General features: G+C 32.8%; 1 protein-coding gene across 1 annotated transcript; it reads right to left on the bottom strand.

Moving 5' to 3' along the window:
* Nucleotides 1–2,814: 2,814 nt before the first annotated feature.
* Cpr66Cb (Cuticular protein 66Cb) lies at nt 2,815–11,671 on the bottom strand. Its single transcript, XM_017617767.1, has 4 exons — nt 11,586–11,671; nt 6,769–6,972; nt 6,559–6,655; nt 2,815–3,058 (listed from the first exon to the last, which is right to left on the bottom strand). Exons 1-4 carry the CDS (start codon nt 11,595–11,597, stop codon nt 2,922–2,924), a joined length of 450 nt encoding a protein of 149 aa, XP_017473256.1. The 5' UTR covers nt 11,598–11,671; the 3' UTR covers nt 2,815–2,921.
* Nucleotides 11,672–11,888: the final 217 nt, after the last annotated feature.

Genomic DNA, 11,888 nt, shown 5'->3' with positions numbered 1-11,888 from the left:
GCCACCAAGTATACGATAAAGTTTCTTGGACAGATTTACTATAGAACCGGATCATTGTTGCCGCCAGGGAGTGAAGAGGAAATGTTCTTCAAACGGGCATAACGCTTTCGTTAGGTTATTTAAGGCGGAAATGACCACCAAACCATAATCTTAGCTGATGAGTGTGCCAATGGAAATCGTAAACGTGTTTTGTTGGTGAAAATGATGGACCAAAAAGTTTCAATAAAAAAATTATTTTGTGCGGGACGAAGTTCCCCGGGTCTGGCAGTGTTATAATATTTCATTTAAACTAATATTAGAATTTTCAAAAAGGTGGCAAGCCTTGTAAAAGACTTCAATATTATTCAAAACTTTAAAACTAAAGGTTTCTTAACAATACTTTGTTTGACAACCATATTTTAATTCTTCAGATGGCTTGCGTATAATTAATTTAAATTTTACTTTTCAAACAGGTGGCAAGCCTTTTCAAAATATACTAAACTGCAGCTTTTTTAAGCCTCTTGACATCCATTTTTTTAATATAATTTTCAAATAAATAACTCCCTTAATTGAAGTTGAATTAGATTTTTTTAAAAGGTGGCAGCACTCATCCATGAGTAGAGAATCCTTACTTCCTTACTAATATTATAAATTCGAAAGTGAGTTTGTTTGTTTGCTACGCTTTCACGCTTTAACTATTCAACCGATCATCATGAAATTTTGTACACTGCTGTTATTTAGCCCAACTTAAAATAGAGGATACATTTAATCTCGATTAGGCAAGAGGGCGTGGCACCTCCCATAAAAGCGGAATTTTTCATACTGCATTTGTCAGGAAATATTTTTGGTAGGTTACTGGAACTTGGTATGGAGATATATAAAATCATTCTCATTTAACCATGCCTAGCTTAGCATTCGTCAGAACAAACTATGCGATCAAAATACTTTTTTATTTGTAAAAAGTATAGTTCATAAAATTGATGCCTTTTCGTCTTCTTTGGTGTTTGTATACCTATACATATATACATACATATGTAGGTTTGATAAACGTATATTTGTCTAAACACTAAAGCTGCCACTGCCGCCATAATAAATTTTACAACCAACCGACCGGTAGAGTCCACTAAATCAACCATAGTTTCCTAGTTTGGCTAAACAAAAGAAGAGAAAAAACGCATAGTACTCACACCATCATTGCAGAAATTTACAAGGCACACACGACAATTACCAACTGATCGGCCAAATCGTTCCATACCATCGAAGTAGAGAAAGCCACACATACGCACAATTAGCTGATTGAGCCAAACTGACCGCTTATTTCTTTTCGCTTTACCACTCGTAAAAAAATGTATACGCAATGAAGCATAAATAAGCCAACAAGACCGCAGTCACAGCATTTTGCACAATTGTCACGCAAATGTACGCACCATCAGCTGTTGCGGTTGGTTTTGCTTGCTGCCATATGCGCACGATTGCATTTACACTTACAAACATATGCATCTGCATGCGTTTCAGCAGTTTTCGAATTTGCAGTTTTACTCATTCGCCTATTTCCCGATATGTCCATTCGTTTTCCTTGTTCGCCAACCCGTCGCTCAGAGGCTGAAGTGCAGGTTCAATGATTTGGTAAAACCAACGAAGGCGTTGGCAGTGCGATTTCATAATTGCTAGTGACATGTTGCGCGCCAACGCATAAATATTAATGTACTGATACATTGTTGTAAGTATGTATCAAAGTTTAATGCCTTTTTGCTTTTATAATTTTCATCAAATTCCGGTTTTTGTCGTGCGGACATTTTTTGATTTTCCTGCAAGTAAACTGACACCAGTGAGCACCAGTTTTTGGCGTGAAAACGCCGCCGTTTACATACGTACACACATACATATATAGTACATATGTATGTAGCACAATTGGTACATGCGGGTTCGCAGCTTAAGTCTTTGGTTTTTTTTTCGTTGGTCGAGTACTTTTTGCTGAAAGTATGTATGTATGTATTTATTTTGGCGCGAAACAGTCTTTTTTGAATTTCAAATATAAAAATACATTTTTTTTTCTTAAATAATGAGTACATCAAGTATTTTTGTTTTATTAAATTTACATTGCATATTATCCAGTTTATCCTCACACTTCATTAATTACAAAAGCATACAGCACATACTTTCTTCTCTCCAATGAATTGTAGTTACATTTTGCCAGTTGTTTTTGTATACATGGAAAAGCAAAGATTTTTAAATCAACATTTAGTATTGTGAAGAAAATAAAATTACAAGTAATAAGTCTTCAGTAGTGTAGAGTAAGCACACAGCTATAAGTACAAATATAAAATAAATGAGCACACATTTAATTTATAATTCATATGACAAGTCTTTCATATTTCGTTCACAAAAAAGCCTTAGAGCCAGATTTAACATTGGTAAATTCGTTAGTTTTCAAATAGCTAATAAGTCCATATTTAGGTAGAGTAAAGTTAAATAGTGACTAATGACATTTTAATGTTTGAATAAAGTTAAGATTATATATATATATATATAAAGTGACAACATTGGTGTTATTACAATTGGCAGTGGTGCTAATGACAGTAGTTATAGTAATGAACAGTCGAGTAAGTTAGAACATTAACGCTATCACAGTGTATCAAATTCCATAAAAAAAGAAAGATAATAAAAACAGAATACCCACTATGTAAAATTTGCACAAGAAAATATTAATATTCTACTGAAGATATCTAAAATTGTGTAAGGTCTTAATAGGCCCTTTCTGAGACGGCAGTTGAAGTATGCATACATTTATAAGTAAAGAAAATCTAACTGATTTTTAAAAGTACTTCCTGTTCTTAATTTATAATTCAGCTAATTCGATTTGAATTTACAACTAATTAATAAAATTCCACTGTTTCTGTTTTGATTGGTTTCAATCAGAATTATTCGGTTCTCTTATTTCCTTAATAATGTCCTTCATGGTGTTCTTCGTGGTGTACAGGTGAAGTTTTGTGCACAATGGCATTAAAGCCGTTATGTTTGTCCGCCGTGTAGTCCACAGTGCGAATCGAGCCATCAGGTTCAACCAACGAGTATTGGCCTAAAATAAAAGAGATAGAATATATTTTACAATCAGATTGGTATTTAATATTTCTAAGAAGAATAGATGAATTAAATGCGAAAAAAATAAATAAAAGGAAGCTTTAACTTGAAACTTCATTGGCAGTCTTTTCGAGCAATTTGAAACTCATGCTCTAACTATATACTCCGAAAATGGGAACTTTAGACTGAAGCTCCATTTTTCGGAGAAATAATATAGATTTTGTTCATACTAATCTTTTAAATAGGCCACTAAAAAGCTTATGGAGGGTTTACATTCAATACGTTCTATCTGCAGTTTTCACAAAAATTTGACTCTTTTATAAAAATCCACCTTGGAATTAACTGTTATTGATGATATTAATATAATTTTTCAAGCGAATTAACATTTGAATTTCATAGTTAAAATTGCAATAAAAAATGAAAATTAAGTCTCAGATGGGTACTAACATTAGCAAGTAGGTTTTGTAAAAGCTGCAGATAGATCGTTTTGAATATAAGACCTCGATATACACAAACGTTTCTTACAGTAAAAAAACTTCGTATATCAGTAACATAAAAAATGACGGTTTCCTTAACATTGAGAGCCGAAAAAATTACACTATGTTCCAACTTTTTTTATTTACCCATCAACATTAATTTTAATTTTTCGTATGAAGCAGCCATATTGTGCATCATATTACTCTAACTTTCCACTTAATTCGGAATCTTATGAAGTAACACTCGAAATCAAATACACTTTTTTAAGTAAATACCCAAAGTTTGTCGGCCCTATTTTCGATAGAAAAATTTATTAGAACTAAAATTTAGTGGATCGCTTTACAAAAGACATAATCGCACTTTGTACCTGCCAATTAGATATAAGGAAGAAAGAACGGAAACAGAGTTGCGTGTTTTATAATCACTTTGAATTTAAATACGCTATTAAGCTCCATGCGCTCGGGATTGAAAGCTCGCGTAGACGGTCAAAAGTCTTCATTTGTAGCAGGCGTTAATTTGTAGGGAGAATCATTAAAACATATGAACAAGGCACGGTTACACTAACTGTCATACTTGTGTACACATTTTTTCATTTTTATTAAAAACGAAAAATTTTAAACACAAAATGATGGTAACAAAATTAACTTTTATTAATCGAGCAGCATTGACCGAAAGTTTAAGTGAGAATATGTGCGCCGCAAACTCGCAACTTGTTTTCCAAACACAAAATTCGTTTACAAAACAGCTACCTAAGACACATACGCAAATACATAAAAACATATTGCGACATGCAGAAATCAAAAAAAAATTTGTCTTGAGTAAAAAAGTTAAGTGACTTTCCATATCGTTACCTTAATTCACAAAGGCTCTAACCAACACTTTTTTCGAAACTATGTTTTTCACAGAATTTGGTAGGAGGTATTAAAGTACACCTTGAATAAAAATTTTAAAGTGTTAGTACAAAAAACAACGGAGTAACATACATGCAATTTTTTAAAAAACCCTACCTGTTTTTGATATTCTTTTTTATAAAGTTTTTTGCTTCTTCTCTAAAATAAAGAATTTGTTGGTCAGAGCCTTTGTGAACTAACGTGCGACAAAAACAAAAAAAAAAATCAAAGTACACGAAACAATATACGCGCGAAACTAGGAGCCAAATATAGTAAAACTGCGTTTTTAGTTTTTCTCTCCGACGTCAGCATCTTTTTTTAAAGGCTTTGAGTCTTCAAGGATATGAAAAATTCAAAAATTTATTAAAAATATCCCTTACGATGTAGAACAACAGTAGGGAGTCCAATAAATAAAAAATTGTGTAGAACTGAAAAACATTAAAAATGTATTGAAAATGTCATTTTAAATAATAAACTAAAAAGTTAACCGGACAATTTCATACCCTTTCGTCCTTGTGCACCAACAGATTTAATTTTATTTGAATTTCAGAGTTTTCTCTTTTATTTCACACCTATATTTTTATACCACATTGCAGTGATTTTTTTTTTATAAGTTTTGAATTTATCATAAATCCTTGAAATTTCATACATAGTCCTTTAAAAAAAAATCCCGATGTCCGCGAGAGAAACCAAAAACGGAGTCTTACTGAATATGGCCACGAGCTTCGTGAGTACATTAATATTTGCGTGCTTGAAATTGACTGCCGCACGCTGTTATGTATGTAGGTATGTATGTATATGGTGTCTACATTTGTAGGAAGAGTTTTGAGGGTCCCGGATTTTCGGTGAAAATTTTACAAATATATACTACCGGGGACATGAAGGTTAATTGAGAAATCTATTTTATTTTTGATTTGATTCGTCGATCAAACAACAAATTAAATTTATTTCTGATTTGAAACGTCAACCAAAGAAAAAATAATTGTTATTTTCTTGAAACAATCCTACGGATTACTTCCATACTTATATGATAAGCTTCAGACCAGCTGGAAAGGAAGTAACGCGTTGATCTCAAGAGGACCGCATTTTGCAGTTCAATTTTTTAATTGTTATTACGAGTTATCTAGTTCTTTTCAATTGCTCTCTTTTTAGTATCGATTTTATTATATTTTGTTTTGATTCGACATCTGATTACTAAAAGTTTTAGATTCAAATTTAGTAACGGCTACGATATGTTTGCAATTCACACAATAATTGAATTCGAATTACATTCGCTCACCCAAATTGCATTTATGGATGAGAGTGTGTGAAAGTATTAAATTTAAATTGAACACAACCCACATCGTCATGGATCTTATTTCGGTCATTTAATTTTTTTCTGCTAGCTTTCGAATAAATAATTTGCATCCATTCCATTATTTGTCTGCACCAAAACTCCTGATAGAAGCAACTGGAGAAAACTGTACTAAAGGTCTACTGCTATTTTTACCGGTGTCTCAAGGCTCAACAATTAGCTTGGCTTAGCGATTCACTCAGACGGATCCTCGCTGAATCTGAGCTTCTGATTCTTACTATAGCAGGTTCTAACAAGTTTGTATATCCGGATACAGGTGGCCCTAACACCAGACCAAAATTAACAGATGCATCTTTAAATGCCAAATGCAGATGAAGCCTTTTCAAGTGTATACAAGAGTGTTCGTTGAAACTACATATATATATTTCATCGCTTTATTATAATATAAATCGCATGTGGATTCGAGCCGATTTGTTAGTTAAGAGAAAAATTTGCTAAAATTTTTGAAAAATGAGAACACATGCGCCACTCACATGATCAAATTCTAACCTCCAAATACAGCGCAAAACAAAAGGAGAACTAAAAAATAAAGCGGAAACATTTTGGCCGATCCTAGGAAAGAAGACTAATTTAAAATAAAGAAATATTACTTTGTTACTTTTTATGACTTTTGTACTTATACTGCTTAACTTTAAATTTTTTGTAATTTTTTTAAGTAATTCTTCTATCAACCTATAAATATGGCTTTATGTGATTCTCGTAAATATTAAATCGCTATTAAATCTCCTCTAAATTCAGCTTTTACGAGTACTATATTGAAAGCTTTTGATTACAAACCTTTAACGGAGTCACCATCCCGCGATTCATGCTGCGATTTCACATCACCGGTATGGAAGTCATTTACACCGTATTTAAAAGCATATTTAGGTGGAGCCTACAATCAAAATAAGTTTTATAGTCAGTAGTTGTAACAGCGGGCTCATTATATAGATAATAAAAAGTAATAAAAATAAATATAAATAAGTAAGTAGGGCTATTTTTACTTACATAATAATCGACGTGCTCTTCTTCGTGCTCATAGCCATGGTGTTCTTCACCCAAAGAGACGCGTTCGATTTGATGGTGTTCACCGAGATCATGACTGCTAAGATCTTCATAGCCGCCTTGCTCTTCATAACCACCTTGCTCTTCATAATAGTGACCTATTGGTGAAGCCATTGCTAGGCACATAGCGGAAGCAAAAATTAAATACTGAAAATGGAAAAAATAAACTTAGGTGATTTGTTACAGATCAGTGTCATTCGGTAGTAAAAATGCTTTCAAAAAAGGGAATGTTTGCAAAGGATCTCTGCATCGTCTTTAAAAATGAAAACGCCTGACAAAATAACAAACTACCAGTCAACAGCCCTTAAAGTTGTCTGCAAATCAGGGATCGTAACAGTTACAACTTATATTAAAAAAATCACTCTTTAACAATTATTTTTTGACTTTTATTTAATTACTCTTTAAATAACCGTTATTTCTGACTTGTATTTTATAAATCGAAAATAACAATTATTTTAGATTTTTATTTAAATAATCTGCAAATAACTGTTATTTTTGATTTTTAAATTATATGTCTTAAATAACAGTTATCGAAGACTTTTATTTATAAAAGTCATATATAAAAATCAGTCACTGATCTTTATTTTTTCAATCATACTTATAAAAGTAATTTTAATAAGTCGTAGTAAACTTTTGTTTTCCAACACCTTCTTAACTGCGAAAAATGTTAATGACTTTTATACGTTTGATTTAAAAAATAAAAGTCGGTCACTGATTTATATTAATGACTTTTAAAAGTAAAAGTCACTGACTGATTTTCATTGATGACTTTTATAAATAAAACTCTTCAATAACTGTTAAATAATTGTTATTTTGGATTTATATTATAAAAATCAAATATAATTGTTATTTTTTTAAATTTTGCGTAAAAATTACAAATAAAATTTTTTTTTCGAATTTGAGTCTCGGTGCAAAGCGAAATCGATTGGTATGTTTCACTTTGTTGTAGAACATTTCCTTCATAGTGAATTTTTCCATGACAGTTTTCATCAATAACTGTTATGTTCGGTCCCTGCTGCAAATACCTAATAAGACCCTCTGACATGAATTTGGCCCGCCTGCAGCGCTAATCATTTCTGAGGAAAATATTCACCTACTTTCTGATGGTGGCTTTGATTACCGTAGTTGGCAGTGCTATAACTGGTTGCGGATCGAGGAAAATCTGATCCGAGCCTTCTGTGCTAAATTATCATGCCTCGTTACCAGATACTACCGAGTAACTCAAGAGAGAAGTGTAGTTAGTTTCGATATAGACTCCATATACTGCCCCTGCGTCAGGTGTGGAGCCATCAATGCAGATTCGACAATGTGTACGTCCGGGCTCAGTATTGGATGAAGCCAGCACTCAGCCTCAGTGAACTCGACATTGTACAATCTCTTCAGCAAAGGCAATGGTGGTGTGACATTGAAAATGCACTCAAGTCTGAATCTCTGCCTCCGGCAATTTCCGCCGCATTCCACACTATATCAAATAAGCAGCCTTTTACTTTAAATCTAGTGGTGGATTGAAGGGTCTCCCTGCGGATAAAAAATATCAGTGACAGGTTTAGCACTACATGCAGAGCTGCCCCAGGGGTTTATGGAAAGCTGCCGTACAATACACACGCTATATTGCGAGTACCAAACTGCTGTTCCAAAGAGCAAGGAGGCCTTTGTTATTTTGCAGGAAATTCAGAAATACATATATTGATCCCCAATTATATCTCCATGCTGCTCCCCCAAATTAAGATATTGTTACATACATTGAAGGATTTCACTAGTCGACAAAAAAATCACCAAGAATGAAATAAAATTACTCCAACGAATTTTTACCTGATTCCGAATATAATAATGGTTTCTGTGGGTCAGAAATTTTTGATCAGCTCCTACCACCAAGAATAAAATAAAGCTTTTATAAGTTACTGAGATACCGGTGGATATATGAAAAATCCACAGTTGCGACACATTTCATAATAAATGTGCATCACAAAGATATATTTTTCATCCTATCGGTTTTAAATCTGAGAGAGATTTGTTAAGGAGACTTCAACAAAAGTCTGTATGTATATGTAGTATATCTCAGTATTAAACTCAGCCCCGTTAAACTGTTTCTCAAAAATCACGGTTGGTTTTTGATTTTTGAAAATTCGAAAATATATCCAATATCTGCGCTAGTAGACTTAAAATTCTCTGTATTTAGCATAGAGAGGCAAACCTTTTTCCATAAAAAAAGGGTTTTTTAAATTTACTGTATGTTTTTTCTATAGTGTGGGCTTTTGTTAGAGTCTCCTTTACAGATGTAAAACCAATTGGATGACAAATACAACTTTGCGATGCACATATGTGATATAATGTGTCCCATAGGGTTTTTTTTTCATATTTCCACCGATATCTCAGAAACTAGGTCTGACCCGGAATCAAGATAAAATTCTATGCTAGAAAATTTTCGTTTTATTCTTAGAGCTGATCAAAAATTGTTGAGTGGTCTTTTCATTTCATTTATTAGAAGCTTTCCCATGACAGAAAGCAATCGAATTTTTACTTTCATCTGCCGAGTGGCTATCGATTTAAAAAAACAAATTATTTTATTTTGGGTGCTGGGGGGAACAGACATCGATCTAGAGTCTTACCGACTGATTATACGAACCTCTATCAGCTTGTTTACTGTATCTGTATTTCTAAAAATACGTAAAGATATCGGAGTCATTCTCGTACATAATGAGCGCCGAGGTACATGTATGTATCCTTACTAATACTAATATTATAAATGCGAAAGTGTGTTTGTTTGTTTGTCACACTTTCTTGCTTTAACTACTCAACCGTTCATCATGAAATTTTACACGCTGGTGTCACTTAGCCTTACTTAAGGACGTGGCACTTCCCACACAAACTCAAATTTCCATACCTCATAAGTCTGGAAGAATTTTTGGTATAATACTGGAACTTGGTATGATACATATATAAAATCAATACCATACTCATGGAGAAAAATGGGAGCTATTGAAGCAGGGAGTATGGCGCCTACCACACAAACTGAATTATTCAAAATTAAATTCAATGTCAATTCAAGGAATTAGGTAATTTAAATATGTCAGCACGAATTAAAAGAGGTTTGAGAAGGTTGTCTTTTAAAATATTTTGAAGGGGGTTGCCACCTGATTTAAAAGTGGAATTATCAATCGAAATAATTTTGGAAGGTTCTTATTTCTTAATGATATTTGAGAGGGTTTGCACCTATTTAAAAAAAATTTAATAAAATTTGAATTAAGGAAATAAGGTAATTGAAATGTGTATCACAATATAGGAGTCAGACGAAAGAGGATTATGAAGGCCGTACTGTTTGAAAAGTCAAGTTCAATTAAATGATAATAAGTTATTTGATATATTAAAATATGCATGTAAAACAAGTGTTAAAAAATTTAGTGTGAACAATTTTGAGTAAGTAGTAAGGTGTTTGAAGACGGTTTTGCAACTGTTCAAAGAGTAATATTCATGTTATTTAATGAGAAAGCATTTTTGAATCGGAAGCTTAGATAAGACGTTCTTCAACCAAACTCTGGAATAGGGCGTTCTTAAATAGTTTTCTGCGGTAGGATGTTTTGGAACTGGCTGCCGAGATAGGTCGATCTTCCATTCAGGTGACGATGTGTTCAGTTTTATTGAAATAAATTACACAAAGCAAACTAGTGTTACATGCGTACATAAATTTGGAATCAAGGGCAAGAAGAATATCGTACATAACATTGCTGAGAACACTTATGGTTCCTCAAGTCTCTGCAGAATAGAACTACATGATCAAAATATATAAATTTCAGCCGACTGTAAACAAATGTTATATTTGAGATTAATAAAAATTCTCCAAGAGTCGCTTTTAAATGGAGAGTTAACTCTCCTCCGATTTTCAATACCAAAATTGGAAGATTACTGCCGAACGAGAGTAACTTAGGGATTCACAAAACTTGTTTATGTAAAATAATGGCTAAAGTGATTTTCAGGGATTTGTAACTCCATTGAAGGTTTGAAAATGATAGATAAAATAAAATTAGCTCTTATAATGTAAAATGAATCCTCTGAAACCTTCTTTTACCGTCAGTTTACATAGGAAGCATATTAATACTTCAAGACATTGCGATGCTTAACACGTCTTGGGAATCTGCTAAATAAATATTGTCCACTGTTTTATGCTCTTTCTCGTACAAAAGTTATTATCTGTGAACTTAAAAATAAGTTTTGGGAAATTAAAAGCGTGACGATGTCCTTTAATTAGAGGTTTGCAAAAGTAGCAGAAATTCCTTCCAAAATTCACCAGGAAGCAACTTTTTAAAGCGATATCCTAAGTTTATTCTTAAAGTAATGGTTATTTTTAATAAAAATTGCGAATTTTTAGTATCAATGACACTGATTTTAGGCATTCCATTTTGGGTATTTGGTATTTTCCTACAAGATAGATAAGGATTTCAATATCCTCAACATAGCTCGAAACTGTATTTATTTTTTCATTATTGTTCCTTACTGTAAAGTCGAGAAAGCATTCGTTTCCCTGTTTTGCAGACACTGACATTTTTTTTTGTTATAGATAACAACACTACTCTCTTTTGCATATAAGTACATATATATGGTATGTCCTGAAGTGCATGTTTTATAAATCGTTCTGGGAGTTTTGCACTTAAGTTATGATTACATATCATTTAGCGTTTCGCACTTGCATGAACTTTCAACCAGTTTATGTCTGTATTATGGCACATACACTCATTGCATTTAGTATCCTTTGCATTGCTCACCTTAAGTGCCATTTCAAATCAGCTTTTTTTTATATATATATATTCTAAGTTATGTAAAATTTTTGTTGAAGTATATATACCACGAATAGGTATTTATTTTATTTTTTATTCGAAATATTTTTTTTTATTAAAAAAAAAAGAGATCACTGCTTTGCTGATCGAACTGAACGTTGCCACTTTTCACTACTGAATAATGCCAAAGCTACGAAATCGCGGCGCTTTTATATACTTAGGAAGAAAGTACCGCATGCAATAAGCCACCAACATGCAACAGCCACAGCCAACAACGACAAATCGAGCAAC

Source organism: Rhagoletis zephyria, unplaced genomic scaffold, assembly GCF_001687245.7.
Source record: "Rhagoletis zephyria isolate East Lansing unplaced genomic scaffold, Rhagoletis_zephyria_1.1 Rzeph_scaffold_01484, whole genome shotgun sequence".
NCBI classification, from domain to species: domain Eukaryota; kingdom Metazoa; phylum Arthropoda; class Insecta; order Diptera; family Tephritidae; genus Rhagoletis; species Rhagoletis zephyria.
Note: the sequence above shows the minus strand (reverse complement) of the source record. Positions and strands in the feature narration are given on the sequence as shown.